Below are 26,742 nucleotides of genomic sequence, written 5' to 3'. Positions count from 1 at the left end.
TCCTGTGGAAATGGGGTAGGGGCGCCTAAATGCTGTTCCTGTGGAAATGGGGTAGGGGCGCCTTCATGCTGTTCCTGTGGAAATGGGGTAGGGGCGCCTTCATGCTGTTCTTGTGTAAATGGGGTAGGGGCGCCTTCATGCTGTTCTTGTGTAAATGGGGTAGGGGCGCCTGAATGCTGTTCCCGTGTAAATGGGGTAGGGGCGCCTGAATGCTGTTCCTGTGTAAATGGGGTAGGGGCGCTTTCATGCTGTTCCTGTGGAAATGGGGTAGGGGCGCCTGAATGCTGTTCCTGTGGAAATGGGGTAGGGGCGCCTGAATGCTGTTCCTGTGGAAATGGGGTAGGGGCGCCTGAATGCTGTTCCTGTGTTGTTGGGATGGAGGTTAATTACCAGGCTGCAATGGGTTATGGGGGGGGGGGGGGCTCCAAATATGTTTTTACTGCAAGAGACCACTCCAGGTGCCATTATTATATTGAGGGGCCACCAACACTCTGGATCTGTCTGTATAATATTAAAATGATTGTTGGATGAAATGGTCAAAATCAGCTATTTCGGTTGACTTATATGTATGGCCAGTCTAAGGGCTCGTTATCAGGAGCATATTTTGCGCAGCGTATCACACCTGCTAATACACAGTGTATAGAACCCATTGATTTCAATGGATTTGTTCAGATGCGCATATTTTTTCACACAATGTTCGATCACGTAAAAAAAAATAGATGCCATGTCCGATTTTGGTGCCCATTATGGACTGCAATAGGCCATCGAAAAGAATTGGCCAGTGCAAATACGCAGTGGATATTCAGGAAACCTGCATATTTGCACAGCACATATATGAGCCCTCCTGCATACGTCTTTGTGTGTGTGCGCACAAAAACCTGCCGGGGAGGGCGAAATACGCATGAGTAAGCAGTTTTACGCTGCGTAAATACACTGTGTATTAACGCAACCGAAATGCACATACGCCTGTGTGAACGAGCGCTAAGGCTGGGGTCACACGGGACGGAATTTCAGCGGAATTCTCCTGGAATGACCACACCGTGGAAATTCCACGGCAGTTCCGCCCCGTGTGAACGCAGCCTTACAGTACAGGCTTAGGCCGGTCACCTCCTTCTACAAAGCTCATTCTTTATCTTCAGTAGCTCTTGTATAAGATCATGTTGTGTATATACACTTTGGTATTCTACTGATTGAAAGCCTTTTCCGATCACTGATTTCTACATATGTTATCATCTCCTTTAGATTGCAGATAAGAGGGTGTCCCGGTGCCACGCTGTGCTTGATCTGGTGGATGACCAGCTCCGCATTAAATCAGTAAGTGCTGATGTGATCAGATGAGGGTTATGGAGGGAATTATCTTGTATTGTAACGTATCATCCTTTACTGCAGTGTTCCCCAACTCCAGTCCTCAGGGACCACCAACAGGTCATGTTTTCAGGATTTCCTCAGTATTGCACGGGTGATCCAAATATTGTTGGTGCTTCAGACATTGCCACAGGTGTTCTTACTATAGGATATCCTAAAAACATGGCCTATTGGGGGTCCCAGAGGACGGGTTGAGAAACATTGCTTTACCACATTAATCCATATGAGCTGTACTCTTAGTTGGATATCACATTGTCGCTTTTTTTGCTGTCATTAGAAACAGTTGTTCATTCATATACCAAACAGATGTTATGTACCAAACAGAAATTATGTACAAAAGCGCACCTGAGTTTTCAACAAGTTTTCTAAAATATTGCAGGTTTTCATTACCTGCTCATTTGTTGCACCTGGTTTCATGTCTGTAAGTTTTGGTTTTCGGATCGTCTTCCCCAATTTTTCATCAGTGTGCAATCCACTTTCAGGGAGGGAGCGTATCGCAAGCCTAGTATTCTGCCAGTAGTTCACTGCCCTGTACTTCCTTTCCCTCACTTTCCATGCTGCTTTGTGCTGTCTCTGGTCCATTCAGAAGGGAGGCAGCATCTAAATGGCCACCCCTCTTCTAGGAGTTGGGCATTCAATGACATTCTGACCAAATAGTTTGTAAGCTAAGAAAACGCCCCAGCGACCCAGTAACTGCAGAAGTTCAATACGTAACAACAGACAGTAGATTGAGAAGGAGCTGGAGGGGAGACCAATATCATTTTAGATCTATTGGTTTTTATTGGGCCTTTCATCATGGCTAAGTGTTCATTTATCAGTGTTTCACAAGTTTTAGTCCAGATTGGTTTTTTTTAACAGGACAGACAAACTTAGATGGTTTTGATTTTCTGTCCTGTTAAACAGTTTACGTTTCTTACCATTCTACAGGACAGGCGTGCAGGGACACTATTAGGATCCGTATTAACAGGATGCTAAATCATGATGTGACCCAAGCCTAAGACATGTACATTAGTGTGAATCAAATAAACATTAAAGACTATGGACAATTCGGGGGGCAGTTTTTTTCCCCCTTACGTGCCTGTATTGTGGGCTCACAGCTACTTTTGCAGTAGGTTTTAAAGGGGTTGTCCCGCGGCAGCAAGTGGGGTTCAGCACTTCTGTATGGCCATATTAATGCACTTTGTAATGTACATCGTGCATTAAATATGAGCCATACAGAAGTTATTCACTTACCTGCTCCGTTGCTGGCGTCCCCGTCGCCACGGTGCCGTCTAATTTCAGCGTCTAATCTCCCGATTAGACGCGCTTGTGCAGAAGGGTCTTCTCCCTTCTCTTCGGTCTCAGCATAAGCGGCGTTCTGGCTCCGCCCCTTCTACGTGTCATCGCGTAGCTCCACCCCATCACGTGTGCCGATTCCAGCCAATCAGGAGGCTGGAAAAGGCAATGGACCGCACAGAGCCCACGGTGCATCGTGGGTGAAGATCCCGGCGGCCATCTTGGCTGCAAAGAAGAAAGAAGCTGCAGAGACGGGATTAGGGTAAGTAAAATTATTATTTTTTTTTTTTATCACGTCCCTTGGGTTTGTCCCGCGCTGAACCGGGGGGGTCTATGAAAAAAAAATATGTTTCGGTGCGGGACAACCCCTTTAATTAAACATTTTGCACTGTTTGTCTTTTGCAGCTTCTGCTTCTCACTATATGTAGAAACTGCCATGTAAATCTCATATAGTATGCTGAAAAAAGACAATGTCCATCCAGTTCAGTCTGTTTCCACCCCACCTTCTTGATCCAGCGGAAGGGGAAAAGAAAAACCATTGAGGCAGATAACAATTAGCCTATGTGGTTGAGAGAAAATTCCTTCCCGACTCCATAATAGCAGTCTGAATAATCCCTGGATCAACATTTGATAGTTCCTACTTGACTCCAAGACCTGGATCAACAACCCCGCTGGTTATTTAATGCCTATATCCTGTAAGTTCATAGCGCTCCAAAAAGGCATCTAGTCACATCCTCAGGCAGAGAGTTCCACAGTCTCACTGCTCTTATAGTAAAGAACCCACTTCTGTGTTGGTGATGAAACCTGCTTTCTTCTAGACGTAGCAGATGCCCTCTTGTTACCGTTGCAGTCCTGGGTATAAACAGATCCTGGGAGAGATCCTTGTATTGTCCCCTCATGTATTTATACATGGTTATTTGATCGCCCCTTAGCCGTCTTTTTTCCAGGGTAAATAATCCCAATTTGGATAACCTCTCTGGGTATTCCAGTCCTCTCATTCCGTTTATTAGTTTAGTTGCCCTTCTTTGGACCCCCTCCAATACCGTAACATCCTTCCTGAGCACCGGTGTCCAGAACTGTACATAGTATTCCATGTGGGGCCTGACTAGTGCTTTATATAGTGGGAGGATAATGTTCTCATCCCTCGCCCCTATACCTTTTTTAATGCACCCCAAGACTTTATTTGCTTTTGCAGCAGCTGACTGGTATTGATTGCTCCAGTTAAAGGGGTTGTCCCGCGGCAGCAAGTGGGTCTATACACTTCTGTATGGCCATAATAATGCACTTTGTAATGTACATTGTGCATTAATTATGAGCCATACAGAAGTTATAAAAAGTTTTTCACTTACCTGCTCCGTTGCTGGCGTCCCCGTCTCCATGGTTGCCGTCTAATTTTCGCCGTCTAATGGCCAAATTAGACGCGCTTGCGCAGTCCGGGTCTTCTGCTGTTCTCTATGGGGGTCCGTGTAGCTCCGCCCCGTCACGTGCCGATTCCAGCCAATCAGGAGGCTGGAATCGGCAATGGACCGCACAGAAGAGCTGCGGCCCACGGAGGGAGCAGACCCCGGCGGCCATCTTCAACCGGTAAGTATAGAAGTCACCGGAGCGCGGGGATTCAGGTAAGCGCTGTGCTGTTTTTTTTTTTTTTAAGTCCCTGCATCGGGGTTGTCTCGCGCCGAACGGGGGGGGGGGGTTGAAAAAAAAACAAAACGTTTCGGCGCGGGACAACCCCTTTAAGTCTACAGTCCCCTAGTACCCCCAGGTCTTTTTCCATATCACTTTTCCCTAGCAGTACACCATTTAGTGTATATTGGTGACATCCGTTTCTCCTGCCCAGTGCATAACCTTACATTTATCAATGTTGAATTTCATGTCTCTGACCAAGCCACAATTATCTAGGTCCGTTTGTAGCCGTACATTGTCCTCCGTTGCATTAATTATCTTGTATAGTTTTGTATCATCAGCAGATACTGATATTTTACTGTGCAGTCCCTCTATCAGGTCATTGATAATTATATTGAACAGAATGGGGCCCAATACTGAGCCCTGTGGCCCCCACTAGCGACGGTGGCCCAATCAGAGTACAAATTGTAGGACTTCAGTCAGTGAGGCTGGGCTGACCGCTTTTTCCCCTTTTAAACGAGCCGATTCTCACTTGAATGAGCAAGTGATGTCACCGCTAGCTCCTTCACTCTTGTTCAGCCACATTCTTATGTGAAACACTGAGCGGGGAGTGTTGAAACACATTGATAAGTGCACGATCCAACAACTTTTAGTCTTTCTAAAAATGAACGAAAAGTGCGTGGTTTCGAGGTCACACTGTACCCAAGATGACCATTTGGCAACTTGCAAACAAAGTGGAAACAGGAACTTTGTTGGGTGTCCGTAACCCCAGTGGAAGATCTGAAGGTACATTTGCTCCCTTCCATGCAAAAGTCTCTTCAGCATTTATTACAAAGATCTGGTAAGTCCTTGGCAACTTCATAGTTACTAAGCAAGTGAAGTTGAAACCCTACCGTGTCACGGTTGTTCAAGAAGTGGAGTATGGGGAGTGGATCCGGTCAAATTTTGGCTGACATCAAGACCTGTTGGACATCACGTGGTTCACAGACGAAGAATAGTTCCATCTGTATGGCCACGTACATAGCCAAAACACTCTGATTTGGGCCACAGCTAACCCTCTTGAAATCCATGAAAAACCAATCCCTCCTGTAAAAGTCGGTATGTGGTATGCAATGCCTCATCGCCACAGCATCGGCCATGCCTTCTTTCATGACACCATCAACACCGACCACTACCGATTTTGTGAACAAGTTGGATGATGAGGAGCTACGGGCCGGTCACTTTCAGCAAGACAAAGCAACTTGCCACATGTTCAACCAGAGCATGGTGGATATTCTTTTTTTGCTCGCAGGATCATCTCAAAGGGTCTGTGGCCACTGAGATCCCCAGACTTTACATCGGCAGACTTTTTCATCTAGGGTCACTTGAAGTGTAATGTTTTTGCACTGGTGTCGAGCTGAAGAATAACATTACAACCAAAATGTCCGCAGTCAATGCGGGTGTGTTGCAATGATTTTTTCGACAACCTGAAGCGTTGGTGACGGTCACTTTCAACATCATCCTTAACAACTCTGAGCTCACCAATAACCAAGGTAGGTTCTGAGATATCATGTAGGCCAACTTGGAAGCCAGATCTACCCATTCTTCAGAAATGGATATTAAATAACTTTCTGGATATATTTTGGCCAAGTATTAACCCTTTGCAGTCCAATTTTGGATTCAGGGTTTTCTAGGGGGCTTTCTCTTTCTGCCATTATACAATGGCGCCGTCTGCTGGTTAGAGCCAGTACTGCGGTATGTGACATGCTGGAGAGGCCCCCGACAACAGAGCAGCCAGTAATCTACAGTAAGAATACCCTGCCGGACGTCTTCCGACATCGGAGCTGTAAGCCTTCAATCAGAATGTCTTCAGACGTCAGGCAGTGGATTGGAAAGGGTTAAAAAAACATTTAGTGCAATTTGTTCATGAAGGCCGTCCGTAAGCCATTTGAGGTGGGTGCACGTTTGACATCTGCTTACCAAGAATCTGTATCCGTCCTGTGGAAAGCAGAAGATCTAATCTCGCCAACTTTAAACACAGAGATTTAGAGCAGAACTTGGAGTCTATCAGATTTTATATGTGCCGTTAATAAAGTGGTAAATGGACGTCATTTCATTTTTCAGTGCGTGCAAAAATGGCTTTTAAATCTCTTGTCTGACGAAATTACCCAAGTAACTTAATTCCCATAGAAACAGTTATACTCATAAATATGATTTAGTCGCTCCCTCAGCTGACTTTATACATTTTCGGATTTATGGAGAATTATTTTAACATTAATTCCACAGCCCAAGTTCGCAGTCGCATGAATAAATGTACTTACGTGCAGTTTGGTGATTATACTTGCTAAAGGGGTTAGCTCGAAATTTAAAGTTATTCCCTATCCATAACATTGGGGTTAACTTCATGATCAGTGGGGGTCTCACCCCTGAGACCCTCATCGCTCCTGAGAATGGGAGTCCTGGGTCCCCATCTTCTTATCACTGGTGGGCCACTTCTCCCATCTGCAGTGATGTCAGACTAAGGACTCATTCTCACACCATATGTGTAAAATGTTGCGTGGGTCACACAGCGTTTTCCCGGTCTGTGTGAGGGCTCATGAGTCCTACCAAATGCCGAGACTAACAGAAGATATGGTGTAGGAGATAAATATGTGGAATCTCTATGGGTAGAAATACAGGGAGGGAAAACTAATAAAATCCCGATAGGGATAGCAGAAGAAACTGAAAACTTATTACTAAGACAAATAAAAGAGGTGTCAAACTCAGTGAAGCAATTATTATGTGAGACTTTAATTATCCAGCTATTATATGGAGAGATGAAATCTGCGAATCTTACAGGGTTGATAAGCTCTTGAGAACAATTAAAGATAACTACCTTACCCAACTTGTACGGGAGCCAACTAGAGGGAGGGCCACTCTGGACTTGGTATTGACTAACAAACCAGACAGAATCACGGGGGTACAGGTAGAAGGACACTTGGGAAATAGTGACCACAATATAATTAATTTCCAGTTTTCATTCAATAAGAAGCCTTATCAGGGAGCAACAAAAAACATAATTTTAGTAAAGCTAACTTTGAACAGGGCAGAATTACTCTTGACAATATTAAATGGGACTATATCGTCAAAAATAACAGTACAGGCGACAAGTGGGAGTTGTTTAAAAACATCCTAAATTACTCGTGTGAGCAGTTCATACGTTACAAAATTAAAAGAACTACGAATAGAAGGAAACTAATGTGGCTCAACAAGACTGTAAGGGGCAATATGTGAAAAAAGAAAGCATTTAAATTACTAAAACAAGAAGGCAGTGACGAAGCACTAAAAACATACAGGGAAACAAAACAAATTATGTAAGAAAAAGATACAAAACTGCAAAGGAGGAGGCAGAAAGACTGATTGCCAAAAAGAGCAAAAATGACCCTAAACTATTTTTCAATTATATAAACTGTAAAAGTATTTGCAATGAGAGCACTGGAGATAAAATGACCCCCCCCCCTACACACTAAATATCACCTGCCTAACACAGGGGGAAGTGTGGAGTTGGCTAAAAAAGATTAAAATCAACAAATGGCCGGGCCCAGATAGAATAAACCCAAGGGTCCTAAGGGAACTAAGTGGCATGATGGACAGATAGTTATTTCTTATAATTAGGGACTGTATTGAGACCGAGGTTGTACCACTGGATTGGCACATTGCCAGTGTGGTTCCAATTTACAAAAAGGGGTAAAGAAGAGAACCTGGTAACTACAGGCTGGTAAGTCTCACTTCAATAATTAGAAGAATATTTGAGAGGTTTCTGAGAGATGCCATCCTGGAATACCTCAAGGAAAACAACAGTATAACTCCTTATCAGCACGGGTTCATGAGCGGGCGAGCATGTCAGACCAACTTGATAAGCTTCTACAATAAAGTAAGTTCTAGGCTGGACCTGGGAGAGTCTATTGATCTCGTATATCTGGATTTTTCTAATGTATTTGACAACCATAATGGGTTAATATATAAAATAAGACAGCTCAGATTGGGTGAAAACGTGTGTATCTGGGTAAAGAACTGGCTCGGGGATAGAAAGCAGAGGGTGGTAATAAATGGTTCATACTCAGGTTGGGCCACCGTCGCTAGCGGGGTGCCACAGGGTTCAGTATTAGGCCCCATTCTGTTCAATATATTTATCAATGACCTGATAGAGGGGCTACACAGTAAAATATCAGTATCTGCAGATGATACAAAACTATACAAGATAATTAATGCAACAGAGGACAAGGTACGGCTACAAACAGACCTAGATAAACTGTAGTCAAATGGCAAATGAGGTTCAACATTGATAAGTGTAAGGTTATGCACATGGGCAGGAGAAACAGATGTCACCAATATACACTAAATGGGGTACTGCTAGGGAAAAGGAATATAGAAAAAGACCTGGGGGTACTAGTGGATTGTAGACTTAGCTGGAGCAATCAATGCCAGTCAGCTGCTGCAAAGGCAAATAAAGTCTTGTGGTGCATCAAATAACTATGTATAGATACATTAGGGGACAATATAAGGATCTCTCCCATGATTTGTTTATACCCAGGACTGCAACGGTAACAAGAGGGCATCCTCTGCGTCTAGAGGAAAGAAGGTTTCATCACCAACACAAAAGGGGCTTCTTTATGTAAGAGCAGTGAGTCTGTGGAACTCTCTGCCTGAGGACGTGGTGATGGCAAAATCCATAGAGGAGTTTAAGAGTCTTTTTTTTTTTTAAATTCCCTGCTCTGCTTCATAGCGGCGTTTGCATATGTTTCATCGCCCATATGCAAAGTAGGGCCTATGGACAGCGTTGCATACGCTGCCCATAGAAAAGAATAGAAAAAATAATGGTTCGGACAGCACACACTTGTATTTTGAATGGCATTACATCATACTGCAGGAGCATTCAAAGCATCGCATGTTGTGGTCCCCTAGGAGGACTAAAAGAAAATGTAAGAATAAGAACAATAAAATGTTACTAAAAAAGAAAAAAAAAGTAATAAAAGAAAAAAAAAAACCTTTTCCCACATTTACAATAAAAGGATCTAAATACTAAAACAAAAATACATATTTGGTATCGCTGCATCCGTAAAAGTCTGATCTATCAAAGTAACGCATTATTTACGCCGCATGGTGAACATCGTCCGGGGAAAAAAAAAAAAGAACGCCAGGTCACCCTGTCTCCATGAAAAACTGTAATAAGAAGCGATCAAAAAGTCGAATGTACCAAGAGAAACTACAGGACGTACCACACAAAGTGAGCCCTCGCACAACTATGTCGACGGAAAAATAAAAAAGTTATTGTGCGCAGAAGAGGAAGACAGAAAATAATTAAAAATTAAATATTTGAAGAAAAAAAAATACAAGTAGTACAGAAAAAGAAAACTCTATAAGTTTGGTACCGTAGTAATCGTACCGACCCATAGAATAAAGTTATCATGTCATTTTTGTTGCAGTTTATGCGCCGTAGAAACAAGACGCACTGAAAGATGGTGGAATATCGTTTTTTTTTTCTATTTCTCTCCGCTTAGAATCTTTAAAAGTTTTTCAGTACATTATATGGTACATTAAATAGCACCATTGAAAAATACAACTTGTCCTGCAAAACACAAGCCCTCATACAGCGACGGCGATGGATAAATAAAGGAGTTATGTTTTTTTTTAAAAAGGGGGGGGGGGGGACAAAAAAGCTCCCGTCACTAAAGCCTTATGCACACGGCCGTGACGGAATACTGCAGTGGATTCCGTCACGGCGCCCCCCCCCCCAGATTCCTCGCTGCTCGAATTCCCGCATGACGCTCCAGCGCGCATGCGCAGTACTGCGCAAGACGCGCTGGTAGTGTCATATGACGCAGCTGGCGGTGGGCAGGGCACGTATTCACGCTATACTTCCGCTGTGCTACAGTGGAAGTATAGCGTGACAGGCGGCTTCCATTGACTACAATGGTAGCAGTCCGCGCGTATACCCGCAGCAAATAGGAAATGCTGCGGATATTTTCATGCGGTGGAATTCCGCAGCACCTTTTTGCTGATTTGCCTTATTTTCTATAAGAAGGGTTACCGACCCAGCTTCGTATCGTTTTTTGGTTTTACTTGAGGCCATAGATTAAAAAACTAGTACAATGACACATTTCTTATCATGTCGACTTTTTACGTGTTGCTTTTGGCTTTGTGCTTCACTGATTCACTATTACATCATCAGGTCTATATTGTAGTAGTGCCATCACACGATATTTATGATTGGTCTTTAAATGAATCGCCCTCCTCCTGACACTGTGTCTCCTTCTTTCTGATTAGCCGAGTCGCCACTCTCAGCCCGTTGACGCCCTGAAAACACAGCTATTTAGTTCTGCTACTGTATTTATGTTATGAGCTTGCTTCTGTGGCTGTATTTGTTATGAGTGTTGCTACTGGTATTATATCTATGCGCTCTGCTTGTTTCTAGTGCTGTATTTATGTTTTGAGCTTGGATCTGGTACTGTATTTATGAGTTTGGTTCTGATACTGTATCCATATACTGAGGTTGATTCTGGTGTGCGTATGCTGCTATTTTTCTACTTTCTGCAGAAGTGCAATGTATAGTTTTGTTTCTTTATGACTGTGATGGGGGCGGGCACCAAAATAAATTCAGCTTGGAGTGCCATCTAGCCTAAAGCCGGCACTGCGTCAAAGTAACATTATTTGATGACGGGAGAGTTTGGCGGATGTATGACAGTCGTGTTTCCATGTGACAGGACTCCTTTCTACAGACCAGCGTGTGTGCATTATATCCTCCTCGTTACCCTACTGAAATGACAGAATGTGAGTTTGATGCTCCTGACTTGTGGAGCCGGTGGGGTACGACAGCAGCACTGTCCAGACGGTACAGGCTTCACAGCTGTCCTACAGAATTATAATGAAGGTTTCTGTTTTCATTTTGGGCAAGAAATAGGATTTCTGACAAGCTCTTAGCAGTATAGAAGGAGCGCAGTTGAATCATCTGCCTCGACATTCGTCAATCAGTTTTCTTCTATATGAATACTTTTCAGATGAAAGCTCCTTTAATAATTCTGTTTGCCTCGGAGATATAGATGTGCAGCCACAGCGATGCAGAAATACCCACCCTTGGCTAATCTTATTTTCCTTTTACTGTTAGTTATCTATCTTTATTTACAAGGGTTTTCTCCATATTTGACCCCTATGATAAATTGATCCAGATGGCCACTAACTAGGGTCACTACTGATCTCCAGAACTCACCGGTACCAGTTTGAGCAGAGAGGTGTAACCGTTCCACTGATGTGCCAAAAGTCATGAGACAAGAACTAATATTGTGTAGAGCTCTATCTAGCCCAACAAAGTGCAGCAACTCAACGTGGCATTGATTTAACAAGTGGTCAGAAGAGGTGTGGAGGGGTGTTGAGCCATGCTGTCTGGATAGCTATCTTTAGCCCCATGGTATTGTAGGTGCAGGATCGGGAATAGTCTTCTCCGCGACATCCCATAAATGCTCAATCAGGCTCATATCAAGCCAACGTGCACGCCACATCATTCGTATGAACTCTCCAGAATGCTCCTTGAACCAGTTCTGGACATCCTGGACCCGATGGCACGGTGCATTATCCTGCTCAAATATCTAATCATTGTGGGGTATATGTAGTCCATGAAGGGCTGCAAATGGTCGAGAAGCAGTAAAACGTATTGGAAACCAGTCAATGACTTGTTTTGGGTTGACCGACTCAAGCCATGCCATGAGAACAGACCCCACACCAGTATGGACCCACCATCAGCCTGCACAGTGCCTTGTTGACAACTTGGGTCCATAGCATCATGAGGTCTACCCTATACACGAACCTGAAACAATTGGTACTGTGAATCATTGGACCACAACACGTGGCCAGTCCTCTAGGGACCAGTTAGAAATGTCATAAACCCATGGGAGGCGCTGTATCCGGTTTGCGGTGTTAATAGAGACATTCTGGAGGGTCTTCTGCTCCCACATCCCACTGAAGCTAAAGAAGACTGCACTGACCTGCGGGATTTACGTGTATAACCTCTTGCACTGAATGTCCGTGTAATTTCTGCCGGAGTCACTTGTGTGTTGGAACGGACAATTCTACCAGACGTCATCTGTCACAATCATGAAGTCCATGGGGGTGGTCACTGCACTCTCCACTGTGGATGGTAAGGTTTTCTATGATGTATCCCTGTGGATTGAGGAATGTTAAATACCCGCACAACTTCGGGAATGGAAACTCCCATCTGTCTACCACCCGCCATCATGCCTCATGCAAATTCCAATAATTACCATCGCACTGCCGTGAGCACGCAGGCCAATGTTCAACCTCACAACTTATACAGGTGTGGGCGTTCCCAAGCCGTCACCTGAAGTAACGCCAGTTCATAACCAGTTTACGTTCTGCTATCCCATTACTTTTGGCACTGTTCGTCAAAGCTGATGGAAACTTTGAAAGCTGCAATCCCTCTTTTAGGACTTGCTGACATAGCAAAATGTATGTTGGAAAAATTCTGAAACAGATTTCACTGGACATGCGTATCAGAAATCTGTGTGTTTTAGCGGGGGATTACTGGCGCCGAATTGCGTTGCAGCTGCCATGGATCTGATCGAGCAGGAGTTAGAAATGAGAAAAATTCCCAGCTCTCCTGGTGGATTGGTTGTATGAGAAGTAACAGACAGGCAATAGAGAAGAGAGATTATTCCGCGTTCAAATGATTGGAACAGGTATTCGTCATGGATCGGCACGGATGCCATGTGAAATAAAACCCTCCATTTTTCACCGTATTTATGGATATTGGAGTATTGCAACTTTTTACATACTTTGAGTTGTATAGAGCTGTAATTCATCACTACAAACTTTACGTCCCGCTGAACCTTCCCGTCCCCCAGTTTCACATAGAGGAATTCAGAATTATTCCTTTACCGTGTTCTCTTGTATACTCTATCATGGAGATGTTCTCCTTTAGCACCATCGCCTCAAGAAGAGCATATCTGTGGAACGTAAGCACAAGATTTTAGTAAAAACGTAAAGGATTAAAGTTGTCCCACGGGTGCCTATTTTGGGTTTTAAAAACCATCTTCCGTAAGTGAGTTATGTGGGGGCCTGACCTCTGGAACATCAACTGATGATGTGAGCAAAAAGGGTCCCAAATCCCCCATTCTCATCTAGAGAACGGGACGTGCAAACCCTCTGTGGAGTTCAATGAGCTCATTGGAAATATCTGAACGTCCTAATTCTAGTATTCCCAAAACTCCTCTTTTAATATACACTGGTGGAAATTACAAGTGTTACCAGAAGGACTTGGTGGAATTTCATGAATCATGGTAGATATGTACGGAGTCCTACCGAGAATAAATGATACATTCCAAAGAGACAAAGCATATTACTGTTGCATACGTGTTTCCTTAAGAAGTGTGCCCACCATGAGCACCTATACACCCTTTGATCTTTGAGTCATTGAATCAATAAGTGTTCAGTTATCTTGTTGGGGTCCCGCCATGCCTGCATGACATGCGCAGTCGGTTTTTGTGGTGGGTGGCTATGTGATATATAATTCATCCGTCTACCTATGTCATCCCAGGCATGCTCTATTGAGGATAAACCTGGGGACCACATAGGCCAAGCCATGGTTGTGAAACCTTGCAACTCGTGTCTTGTGATGGTTGCAGTATGTGGATGGGTGTTATCCGCTTGGAAGATACCAATATGGCTGATGGTCATAAATGGTATGACAATAGGATGTAACACATCCCCGTGGGGTGGCTTGATAGACTGCCTGTCAGAATGCAGTATGATGTCATGCTATACTGCAGGAGCGATCAAAGCATCGTATTTGGGATCGCTGTGTTAGTAAAAGTCTGATGTATCAAACTAACGCTTTGGACGTCGTCAGAAAAAAAACCCCACCAGAAATAAGCTTTTTTTGGTCACCCTGTCTCCAAGAAAAAATGTAATTAAAAAGCGATCAAAAACTCCATATTTATTCAAAAAGTACATCGGAAACGACAGGATGTATCGCACAAAATGAGCCCTCACACAACTATGTCGATGGAAAAATCAAAAAGGTATTGTGCGCAAAAAATGGAGACAGTAAATAATAAAAAAAATTAAATCTCTTTAAAAAAAATACATGCAATACAGCATAAAAAAACCCAAAGTTTGGCATGGTAGTAATCGTACCGACCCATAGAATAAAGATATCAGGTCATTTTTGTTGCAGTTTGTGCGGCATAGAAACAGGACAAACCGACAGATGTTGGAATGTCATTTTTTTTTTCCATTTCTCTCCACTTAGAATTTTTTAAAAGTTTTTCCGTACATTAAATAGTACCATTGAATAATGCAACTCGTCCCGCAAAAAACAACAAGCCCTCATACAGCGACGTCGATAAATAAATAAAGTTAAGATTTTTTTAAAAGGGAGGAGGAAAAAACGAAAATTGGGGAAAAAAACAAAAAAGCTCAGTCACGAAGGGGTTAAAGGGGTATTGCCAACTTCAAATCCTATTTCAATGTGTTTGAAACTGTAAAGCAATGCACTCGCCCATAAGATGCTTCTTTCCAAAGTGCTCCGTTCTCCAGATATTGCAGCTGTTGATTCCTCTGCTCTCTGGTTGTTTACTGCTGATCGCCAGGGAAGCAGACCACCTCTTCTCCAACCGCTATCCCCCAGTGGTTCACCCTGGTTAATGAAATTATGTGGATGGAGCATATAATGGCCTTTACCCTAGAGTAAGGCCAAGGACAGCGCTTTATGGTAGACTAGATCTCTATAGAAATACGACCCATTATGGACCTCTTCTGCTATCTACCGGCAGCTACTGCATCTGCACCACCATTGCCTGGAGCATACGCTCCCTATCACAAATCCAGTATATTGCGTCAACTAAGTTATGGCGCTCTTAGAAGGATGTGATTGGGATGCGGGTGACGTATTTTTTATACTTACCCGCTTTCACCAAAGTCAGATTTTCCAGCGGCGCACAATCTTCGGAGCGTGACACCGCCGGATAGCTCCCGGTCACCTTCTCTAACAACACCATAACTTATGGTCCTGTGGGGACGTGACGGGTTCCATTTAAGATGTAATGTTCAAAGAGCCTTAACGAAATACCCTACAACCATCGCTACTTTAAAATATAGCGATGTATGGCGGTTCTTTAGTACAGAAGGACTCCTTCGCCTACTTACCGGCTCTGTACATAAATCTATCCCAATAGATTGCAGCGTTTTTCTCCAGCTCATGCAGATTGGTGCAGCCAGCGTATCCTATTATATGTACTGATGTATTAATGTTACTGACATCTCGCGGCCGGGCTCATGCGCCTTCATTATAATGTTACACCCAGAAACCCGTCTTTATTTGCTTGTTGTTCTTCGTTAATTCGTTTGTGTTTTATCGCTCGGCGTCGTGTAATATTTTGGATCATTATAAGCAAATTATAAGTAACATTTCCATTTAGTCTTGATAGACTTGTTTGTTTATCCTAAAAACACCTCCGAAGATGAAAACCTAATTATAACATCCAGCGGAGGAAAATGCAGAACATAAAGCTGCCTATTTGTGCTTGTTATTAGACGAGACCATCGTTTGTGCTTGGAAGTCGTAAGCGCATAAATTCTTGGCGCCATTTAAGCGTAGCTTCACAGTCGATCACGTTTAGGCCTCTTGTTAGGAAAAACAATGATAATATATCAGTGTTACCTCTTCTCGTTTTGTATATTCTATACAAAAATGGCATTGTTCACAGAATCTTTTCTTAAGGAGGTTGTACCACAGCTATAGAGCATCAAAGGGGTAACTTGCTGATCAATGGGGGTCTGAGCGTTGAGACACCTGACAATCTCGAGAACAGGGGTCCTGTATGACCATCCCTCCCCACTGTGGGGTTACTGTACCCACTCCCCCCGCAGTGAGGATGAGACTGAATGGAGTGCTGCTTGCACAAGTACACTAGCACCCCATTCACTTTCAATGGGACTATGGAGCTAGCCGCTTGGGTATTTCGGTCAGCACCATGGAAATAAAGGGAGCGCCAACTGGTCTAGTCATTCTCATGCCATTTTTTTTGTACTTTCTACCATGTAGATTCATACTGAAGACAGGACAACTATGAAGGAATACCTATGGAATTAAGTAATAAAGTGTTAAACCAGAGTATGTTTCACATTTTAGATTCCTCATAGTAGCCCCCTTTTTGCGTTGATGACAGATTTGCACATTCTGGGCATTCTATTACTCAGCTTCGTGAGGTCGTCAGCTGGAATGGTTTTCAATTAACAGGCATGCCTCGTCAAGAGTTAATTTGTGGAATTTCTTGCCTTCTTAAGCTACATTTACATGGGGTGGATTTGTGGTTTTGTTTCCACAGCATTTACAATAGCAGCAAAGTGGATGAGACTTTCAAAATCTTGTCCACACACTTCAGAAAACATTTGCGTAAACCCCTTGCGGAAATTGGCATGCGATGCAGCATGTCAACTACAGCACCAGATACACTGCAGATTCTACCTCTTCTAAGCAGGGGTCAATTCTGCGCGAAAATCTGCCACAGATCTATTGCAGAATGTCCGTTGCGGACATTCTGCAACAAATTTGACCCATGTCAATATAGTCTTCAAGTGAGACCATTAATTGTAAAGAGGTCGGGTTGGTACAGAGTCCTATACAGTGTTTGAATCACCGTTCTGATCTTCTAATCCACATTACAGAAAGAACCACTCAAGTAAGTAAAGTGAAACGACCTGAAGACATGAAGGTCAGTCAGTCTGGAAAACTTAAAGAACTTTGAAGGTTACCTCCAGTGTAGCCGTGAAAATCATAAAAATGCTATCATGAGGACCACTGCAGGAAAGGAAAACCAAGTTCATTAGAGTTACCAGCCTCAGAAATGGCAAATTAACAGCATCCCAGATTAGAGACCACATAAACGCTTCACAGAGATCAAGTATCGGACATCTCAACATCAAGTGTTCCGAGGACACTTCAAGAGTCGGGCAATTATGGTCAAATTCCTGTAAAGAATACACTCCTGAGGAACATCAACTAGAAAAAGAGAATTTCTTGGGCCAAGGAACACAAGGAGTGGACATCAGACCAGAGGACGTCTCTGTTTTGGTCTGTTGAGTCAAAGTGTGAGATTTTTGGTTCCAGACACCTTGTCTTTGTGAGGCACAGAAGAGGTAAGCGAAGGAGTAGTGATGGTGTGAGAGTGTTGAATGCTGCACAGCGTTCTGCGGCCACATGTCATCCCATCTGGTTTGCACTTAGTAGGACCATCCTTTATTTATTTTTTTAACACTACAATGACCCTAAACACAACTCCTGGCTAAGTAAGGGCTACTTGACCAAGAAGAAGAGTGACGGAGTGTTGTGACAGATGACATGCCCTCCATAAGAGTCTGACCGAAACTCAGTTCAGATTATTTGGGGTGCGTTGAAGGAAAAGCAGCTAACAAGTCCTCAGCACCTCTCTGAACTCCTTGAAGACAGCTGGAAAGCCATTCCAGATGACGACCTCATGAAGCTGAATGAGAGAATGCCAAAAGTGAGCGAAACTGTCATCAAAGCACAAGGGGAATAATCTAAAATGTAAAGCCTATTCTGGTTCTTTAACACTTTTTATTACTTAATTCCATGTGTGTTCCTTCATAACTTTCATGTCTTCAGTATGAATCTACAATGTAGAAAAATCACAGGACCGTATGCCCAAATTGACCAAATCGTGAAAGGACAGGTACATAGTGCTAATGAGCAGCCACTCAAATGACCAACCCAAGGAAGGGTAGCAGCTGAACAGTACTACGCCAAAGTACAAACATGGAGGAGCGTTGCAGAGGTGCAGAACACTGACATAAAAGCCACCCACACATATCCCCAAATGGCAGGAGCGGCCGCCCAGCACATAACATGTACATAGATACATAATACAGAAGGTGTAAGGCCTATTGATAGATGTGGCGCCTCATACAGGCTTACAGCCCATTAGTTACGCCATTGTTCCATCAGCGAGCTGCCCTGTATCTCAGAAGTGTACCACATTGGCATTGACACCCCAGGCTCCTCCAGTCTGTAACGCCAAATACAAATATATTGATAAATAATAGAGATGAGCGAGCACGCTCGGATACAGCAGTTACTCGAGCAAGCATTGCTCTTCTCGAGTTACTGATTACTGGTCTGAGCGTGCTCGAGGGGGCGGCGGGGGGAGAGTGAGAGACATATCTCTCTCTTCCCCACGCTAACGCCCGCCACCCCCCCCCCCCCCCCCCCCCGAGCACGCTCAGACCAGTAAGCAGTTACTCGAGAAGAGCGATGCTCGCTCGGGTAACTGCTGTATCCGAGTACGCTCGCTCATCTCTAATACATAACGATATATACGAGGTATTAGTTAGTATTATGGCCACAATATGGAAGCTCACAAACGCGCATCAAGGGTCCTTGTTCTCTTGCGAGTCCCTACACTAGTATGAAAAAAATCACAGGAAAAGGGAGAAGTTTTCAAAATCACAGAACCGTATGGCCAAATTTACCAAGTAGTAAAAGGACAAAGATAGAGAGGCTGGATACTCGCTTCCCAATAAAGGCAGAAGGCGCAAATGCTGCATGGAGGAGCTTTAAACAGGTACATAGTGCTAATGAGTCCCTGCTGTATGTTCCTCATCATGTATAGATGATGATTGCAGCACCTGTATAGCTGTGCTCAGTTTATTAGCTTACGACTTACCTGGGATCACGGTGCACAATATAAATCCGTAGATCTACTTGTGTCACCACACTTCTCTTTTGCCAGCAGTAGATGGCGTCTTTGTACAGTAGACAAGATGTTTTTGTGTACCTTTTGGGTTGAATGTCTTTAAAAACAGCCACTTTTTTCTTAAGCACAGAAGTTTGGTTCAAATATCCGTGCGGTGAGGATTTTCCACTTCTGGAAATGCTGGATGGTTGAAGTTCTTGGAAGCGGAATGTTGTTCCATCACAACACCAGACTGTCGTCAGTTCTCGCGGTTAGAATGTCGTATCCAATTCAGTGTTGACATTTAATCGTGTGCTAGAGTATAGCAGACTATTGTCTTGGCATTTTTGTGGATGACTCTTAACCCTTTCGAATCCAGTGTCAGTCCTCGCTTGACATTAAGATTTCCCTGCATAGCTTTGATGTAACAGTATACAGAAGAGCCTTGGAGCACTGTCCTGCATAGTGTTAGAAACGTGTGTCTGACCTCGTCCGACATCAGAGCTATGCAGGGAAAGCTTAATGTCGGACGAGGGCCGACACTGGATTGGAAATTGTTAGTTTTTAAAAAATTGCTAATAAAATCATCACCATGGGTCATTTTTATGTGTTTCTGTTGGGTAATTTGAAGGAATCCACAACGTCGCCTTAGCTGTGCAGGGAAGGGGACACGGAGCTAAATCAACACTATGACCCTCTTCATTCTCAGAATCAGTGCAGATCTCAGAAATCAGAGCCCTATGATATGCCATCACTTTATAAGATAGGAATACCCCTTTAAGCTGGATACATAGTGGGGAACATTTACTGATAGTGTCTTGGTGCAAACAGACGGTCTTGAAATGTGCCAGTTTAGCACAGGGATTCTGCTTCATGATCAATCTGTTGAATCTTTAGGCTGTCTAGTCTAACTTTTATGTCACCTATAAGTTGGCTTAGTTTGCGCCAAAAATGGCATCAGAATTTGGCGCACAATGTTGCATTTATCATAGAATGGTAGAGTTGGAAGGGACCTTCAGGGTCATCGGCTGCAACACTCTGCCCAATGCACAGTTGAATTGAAGGAGAACTCGACACCTCCAATGGTAACTTGTTCCACTCATTGATCAATTTTTGTCTCCTCCCTTTCAGCTTTATCTCTTTGCTTCTAGTCTTTTCCTGTGCAAATTAGATATTTAGGCCATGCTTGCTTTTCGGAAACCACGCCCCTTTATTGAACGAGTCGTAAAAGGTGTCTGGAAGTGTCATGTCAGACATTTTTCTGGTGCAATTTGCTCCAGAGAATCGGCATAATTCCAATGGTGGACACATCATGTCAGGCTCCACATGGTAGTCAGGATTCCATCCTAGTAATTCTATGTCCCAGGAAGTTGCTCTTCTCACTTAGCTTCTTGTAATCCTGGACAGCTCCTCTGCTGAACCTATTGACCTAGTTCCTTGTTTCAAGGTATTGCTTTCCCTGCTTGCCTATTGAGCCCACCTTGGACTTCCTCACTAGCAGTTTCTTTTGCTTCCCACCTTTTAATATAATTTTTGCATTTTGCTACTGTTTCTGTCTTATTCTACAAACTATGTCCCTGCCTCACGCTACAAAGTATGGCTGCTTACTTGCTCCATTGCTGTGTACCAAAGATGGGCTATTTTATTTTATTTTTTTAATTTTTTATTTAAACTTTTTTTCAAGTATAAAACAAAGAAACAACATAGAAACACATACTTTGGTTGTAAATCCTGACAAAGTTAACGAAGCGATAGCGATGGTATAGCTCTCTGCATAGACAGAGTGTAAGTCCTATCGTTGGGTATGTTCTTAATGTAGGCTGAATAGGGGTGGCCACCTGAGGAAGGAGATGTAGAGAAGTCAGGGCGAACACGTGTTAAATGGAAACCCACTGTTTCAGGGAGTCATGTCTAGGCAGGCTAAACTCTTTGTAACATTGAGGCCTGTTAGTAACGCTGTATGTCAGGAAGAACACCCCCCCCTCCCAGGACTTTGGGAGGCAAAGAATGGATTGCGACAACCGAGCTGGTTTCTTAGCCCAAATAACTTTTATCAGCTCTGAGGAGGTAGAGTTAAGAAGTGACCTGGGATTTTGATTGGGAGGGTTTGGAAGAGGTATAATAAATATACGGGGTAGGACATTTATTGTGTATAGGCTCTTAGACTATTGGGTCCTCCCAGATGCTGGAGACACAATAGATGAACTGCAGTCACAGATCTGCCCTAATGGACCTGAGCTAAAGAGCTTTCAAGCAGCAAGTAATGGGGACAATAAATGGGTAATTATTGCTTGTAGGTTATGACTTACATATAATCTTTTTAGGGCTTCTAAAAAAAAAAAGAGTGAATTTCATGCCTTTCTTTACATGCTTTTTGGCAACTTTTTTTTATACAGACTTTATTGTTGTGCCTTTTGAGCCTATGGAAAAAAATGCAAACCTGCTGCATTTGCAGAAAATACCACTGACCTGAATAACTCTTATCAGATGGCAGAAAAAAATGCTACCAACGAAGCCGTGTGCTGTTTGCAATGTGTTTAACATCTCCACGTTGACTTACAGTTTACATCTGGTGTATAACCTCACAAAGTGCAAACAAGAAAACCAAAAGGAAGGCAATGTCCATGTTCTAGAACACGAGACGTCATTCTGTCATTAAGTACATGCGTGTAATTGACCATAACTTAATTGCTTAATGTCCCGTCCTTCCATTTACAGGGCTTATATGGACTGCATTGTTCCCTCTTCTTCTCTCAGATATATTCAGTTTCTTACTATAATTATAAAAGTATACCTACAGAAGTAGTAGGCTTAAAGTATAATCTCTATTATCTTCAATATGAAATGTAGATAGTTTCTGTTTCTACATATTCACTTTTTTAAAAGTTTTTTGCAACAAACTTTTCGTAAAATCACCAGAAATAGATCCACTTTAAAATCCGCACCAAATGTACTGCGGATGTTACCTGACACTTAGACCATTCTTGCAAATGTCCCATGTCGACTCTTCTAGATGTAGACTGGATCTTTACCACCCCATTGGGGCCGTCCCGTAGGAGCTACGTCTTTTCTGCACAAGACACCTTACGCCCCTTACCAATTTACCTGTAGTCTCTACCTGCCACGTATACCTTCTCACCAGGTGCTTGTTGCACACTCACATACATTATATACGTCACATACACGTCTTTACACATTTTACCATTGGTGCATCAGAATATGCTCCCCCCTGCTCACCGCCGCAACTCACCTCTCACCCACGCCGGCAGCCAAATCTTTAGAGATGAGCGGGCAGGTACTCGAATAAGGCACTACTCGCTCGAGTAGTTTGCCTTAGCGAGTATACTCGCTCATCTCTACTCGAGATCTCACAAACTCTATTTAAGTTCTCTCACTTTTCACATTTAGTGTCTTTCTGCAACATAACATTTTTCATGCATCATTAAAATACCAATAGTTCTTATATTCTCTATGCATTACACTACCGGCTATAAAGGTTTAAACATCACTCATAAGCAACACTTTGCTCCCCACTCAGCAATAACTCCTCGCATGACTGCTAACTCAATAGTGTCCCATTATGTTGTGCACACTGGTATATATTGAGGCTAAGACTGACTCATGTGTTTCTGTAGTGCATGTGGTGTCCTTCACTGGTCCACAAAAGTCTGGACAAACTTCATGCTGTTGGATCCACAGTGATGCCAGTTTTCTCCCACCCCACCCTCCCCCCAGTCATCAGGGCCCTTTGACTATTTCTTAAGCCCCAGGTCATCAGGCCCTCTCACAGTCTGGGTGCAGCCTTGGTCACCAGACCCGCTGTCTGTTTCTCCACACTTGCACTGCTCTCCAACTCGGGGACGGTGTAGCACCTGTAGCCAGTTGCCTTCACAACTTCACTAGTCTCTCTTGCTGGCCTCCTCTCTGAGCTGCATCACACTAAAAGTCAGCAGCTCTCTGCACACAGAAGCTGCTGCTTTACATACTGCGCAAGGCTCTCCGATTCAGTCCCAAGGGATCACACAACCAGTTGTAGCCCAGTTCTGTAAGTTTTTCTAGTATTTCTCAATTGCGTTCTATTAGCAGTTAGTTATTTTATGTGCTTTGGGCTCCCCTTAAGGCCAACTTTAATAGTGCAGCCTGTAACTATTCTAGAACATATCTTGGATGCCACAAAGTGGCTGATGGTAGTAGTTGGTTGGACTTTGCTCTGGGGCTTAGTACATGGCGGTAGAATTGCTGTAATCTGTAAGAGGGGAGGAGGGCACTGCTCACCCCTCTTACAACCCCACAAAAAGGGACTGAGGACAGTTTCCCCTCAGCGTTCCTCCCTGATATTTTTCTAGTTTGGTATTTTTCTGGTATCCTCTGCTGGTAGAATGAGGTGCTGCCTGCAATCCAATCCGGTTATACAGGTTGCCCTACTCCTCCAGGATGGCACATCCATACATGTAGGCGCAAGAAGATTTGCAATGTCTCCAAGCACAATCTCAAGAGCAGGGAACAGATACCAGCACGTGGCTGTTATATGAGGGGAGCTGGACAGGACTGTAGAAGGGTATCAACCGCACATTAGGATCGGAGGAACCGAAGGAACATTGCAGGATCCATAAAAAACTCAGACTTCATGAGGGCCCAACATCTTTTAGTAGGACCTGGCAGCATGCAGCTCAACAGTCATTTGCCGAAAACACCAGAATTGGCAGCTGCGCCATTGGCACCCCATTCTCTTCACTCATAAGAACAGGTTTATAACTAGCATATTTTTTGTTCATCAAGATCTGGTGTGGGATTTAAATGTTCCATCTCACCCTCTTTGAAGCCCAGGACCTCACAGCTCTTCTTGTTTACCTGCTGTGTGCATTTCTCACTTGCTCTCCCCTTTCCATTCTTGTCTATGGAAGGGTCATGTTCACATGCTGTGCAGCAGATCCTCAATATCAGAGGGGTGTCTCAGTTGTACATTTGTACTGTGAAGACTGGGAGTGATTACAGCACTGTCTAATTTCTTGTACTGGAGGACCATGCAGGAATCTGTAGAGACCATTTCTGTGAAAGAAGTGAGGAAACCTAGAACTGTGGTTCTTCACATTAGTAAACGCCCAACCGTAAGCCCTGGTAGCATTAAAACAAAGGTGTTGCACAGAGCAAGACTGCAAGAACTAGGCTCTCTTCAGACTACAATTTTCCATCCGCACCCCCCCCCCCACACTCCCCACTATACAACTCTGATTTTTGTCTTCTATGCCGATAACTACTCTGAGATGGAAACATAGGGTTTAACGTGTGAAACGGAGACCACTTTGGTCTCCGTTTCACAAGGTTTTTGTCGCTGTCAGCTTTCTTAAAAGGATAGAAAAGCACAGTGGATGATTGTTTTCTGCCCAACTAAAAAGACCGACAAGGATGGAAATCTTGTAGAACGGAGGCCACAGTGGTTTCTGTTTCACGCATTAAGGCCTTGTTCACGTGGGCGACAAAGTCGTGCAATTTTGTCACGTTGCTACAATGCTGCGAATCGCATGTATGTGGAGCCTATGCCTTCCTATGGGTTAATTCACACATGCGATGTTTTGTAGCATACGACAACCCGACACAAAAACCTTGCGGGTCCAGCGATATGCCTGCGACTCATGAGGTTTTGTAGCCCATGTTTTCCTATAGAACCTTCCTCTCTGTTGTATTGCACGAAAACGCGAAATCCTACTGTCAAAGCCATAACCGAACTGCAGGAAAAAATTTTTAAAAATGTATATATCACCTTAGAAGCGATGTCTGCCCGGCTGCATCTTCTCTCTGGTCCCTGGCACTGTTTCACTTCATCTCTTCTGGCCGGGGATTGAAAAATCCCCGCCTCCTAGAAGCGCTGGCTGTGATTGGCTGACACTTAGCCAATCAAAGCCAGCGCTTGATGAACCAATCACAGCCATTCATCGAGTGCTGGCTCTGATTGGCCAAGCGTCAGCCAATCACAGCCAGCGCCTCCAGGAGGCGGGGATTTTCCAATCCCCGTCCGGAAGAGAAGAAGATGATCAGTGCCGGGGACCCAGGGAAAAGCTGCAGCGGAGCCCCGGACAGCGCTTCTAGGTGATGTATACTTTTTTTTTTTCTTCAGCTACGGCTTATTTTCTCTGGGTAGGGCTTATATTATCCCAACTCCCCGAAAATCCTTGCATGTGGTGCTACAAAGTCACGCTGCAAAATTGCGATATCACCACCAGAAACTGCAAGATATCACACGGACCAGTGATGTTGTGTCACCCGTGTGAACGAGGCCTAACCCTCATGTTTCCATCCAGAGCCATTTTTGGCATAAAAAGATGGAAACCTGAAATGGGGAGGAGGTGGATAGAAGATTGCAGTCTGAAAAGGGCCTAAGTGTCCACTCACACGGGTGTGTTTTCTGTCCGTAATTTTTACTGACTGAATATGAAAGGCCTATTAAAGTAAAGCGGTGTATTCAGACATGCGTTTTTTATGTTGCACGTAAAAAAATTAAAATTGCGTGTTCTATTTTGGTCTGTATTCAAGGTAAAAAAAAAAAATTACATCAGTTGAACCTTCTTGCAGCAGCTTTTTTTGTGGGCATGGAAAACTGGTGCCACATGGATGTAAACATTTTGATCAACTCGTACCTTGAAAAAATGGTCTAAACACGAGCGGTCCGGTGAACAGGCCGGACTACGTTCTCTATAAAGAAACCTTTCAGACAGCCCACCAGAGATGGTCTGGTCCACCTGCCGAATCACTCTGTGAATTTGCATGGGTAAAGTTTACACCATATTTTCAACGTATGAGTTGATCAAAACATTTACCGAATTTCATTGTTTTAACGCTACGGCCGGTTTTATGGACAAAACAAAAACGACGTGGCCAGTATAGTTAGACGTTGACATCTAGCCATCCGGTTCAACCATGGGAGGTGAGTTGGGTCCTGGCCTCCTTTCATGCCTCCCTGTAGTCCATCTTGAGGAGAGCATGTCAAGAAAGAGCAAGAAAAGCAGAATATTCCTATGTGCTTGAATTTCCTATCCTCACATGTTTTTTTAGCTGGTTTTGAAATTAAATTCTATATCTAAAAACCTTTTATTGTGGGAAAGCAGAATGTTTACTGCTGAAGTCAACCACTGACATGACTATTATGTGGGCCACGCTGCTAAAGTACTAACGTGTGAGAGGTAAGTGCAGCAAAGTGCTCTAGTGTTTTGTGGCGGACAGGTTCTCATTCTGAGGACCGGCGTACAAGGAAATTACAGTTCTATTGTCGGAACTTCAAAGTGTCAGCCATAGAAGAAAGGAAAATACCCAATGAATGGCCGCCTCACAAGGAGGTATTTCTAAAGTGGCTCTTAGATCGGGGACAGTGATAAACAGTTGGAAAGTCACAAGGTTTTCCAACTCCTCAGTTCTGCAGGCGGTAATGAGTAGATCCGTTTATTTCTATGATATAATTAAGTCTTCACCTTTTCTTACACCAAGGAATATATTTTACCGTTTTTGTTTCCACTTCTTGAAAGCAATAGTAAACTTAGCATTTCTTTATCAAGACAAGCTTTCTCGTTAGTCCCTAAAGCCTAATTCCCACGGGCGGATTTCACCGCGTATCACGCGGCGGAAATCTGCGGCGTTGCCCCGCAGCTATTAGGTTCTATTGAACCTAATAGCGCAATGCTCACGGTGCGGAATTCCATGGTGGAATTTGCCTCGTGAAAGCGCCCGCAATCACCCGCGGCATGCTCTATTTGTCACGGGCGTACGC

General features: G+C 43.7%; 1 protein-coding gene across 1 annotated transcript in view; it reads left to right on the top strand.

Annotated features, from left to right (window-relative positions):
* APLF (aprataxin and PNKP like factor) overlaps positions 1-26,742 on the top strand; it is a 172,804-nt gene that overhangs the window by 6,416 nt on the left and 139,646 nt on the right. The window contains exon 2 of the mRNA XM_066594839.1: positions 1,243-1,314. Coding sequence (XP_066450936.1) covers positions 1,243-1,314 — 72 coding nt within the window. The remainder of the gene's footprint in view (positions 1-1,242; positions 1,315-26,742) is intronic.

Source organism: Eleutherodactylus coqui, chromosome 3 (assembly GCF_035609145.1).
Source record: "Eleutherodactylus coqui strain aEleCoq1 chromosome 3, aEleCoq1.hap1, whole genome shotgun sequence".
Lineage (NCBI taxonomy): Eukaryota > Metazoa > Chordata > Amphibia > Anura > Eleutherodactylidae > Eleutherodactylus > Eleutherodactylus coqui.
This window is presented reverse-complemented; position numbering and strand designations above follow the sequence as displayed.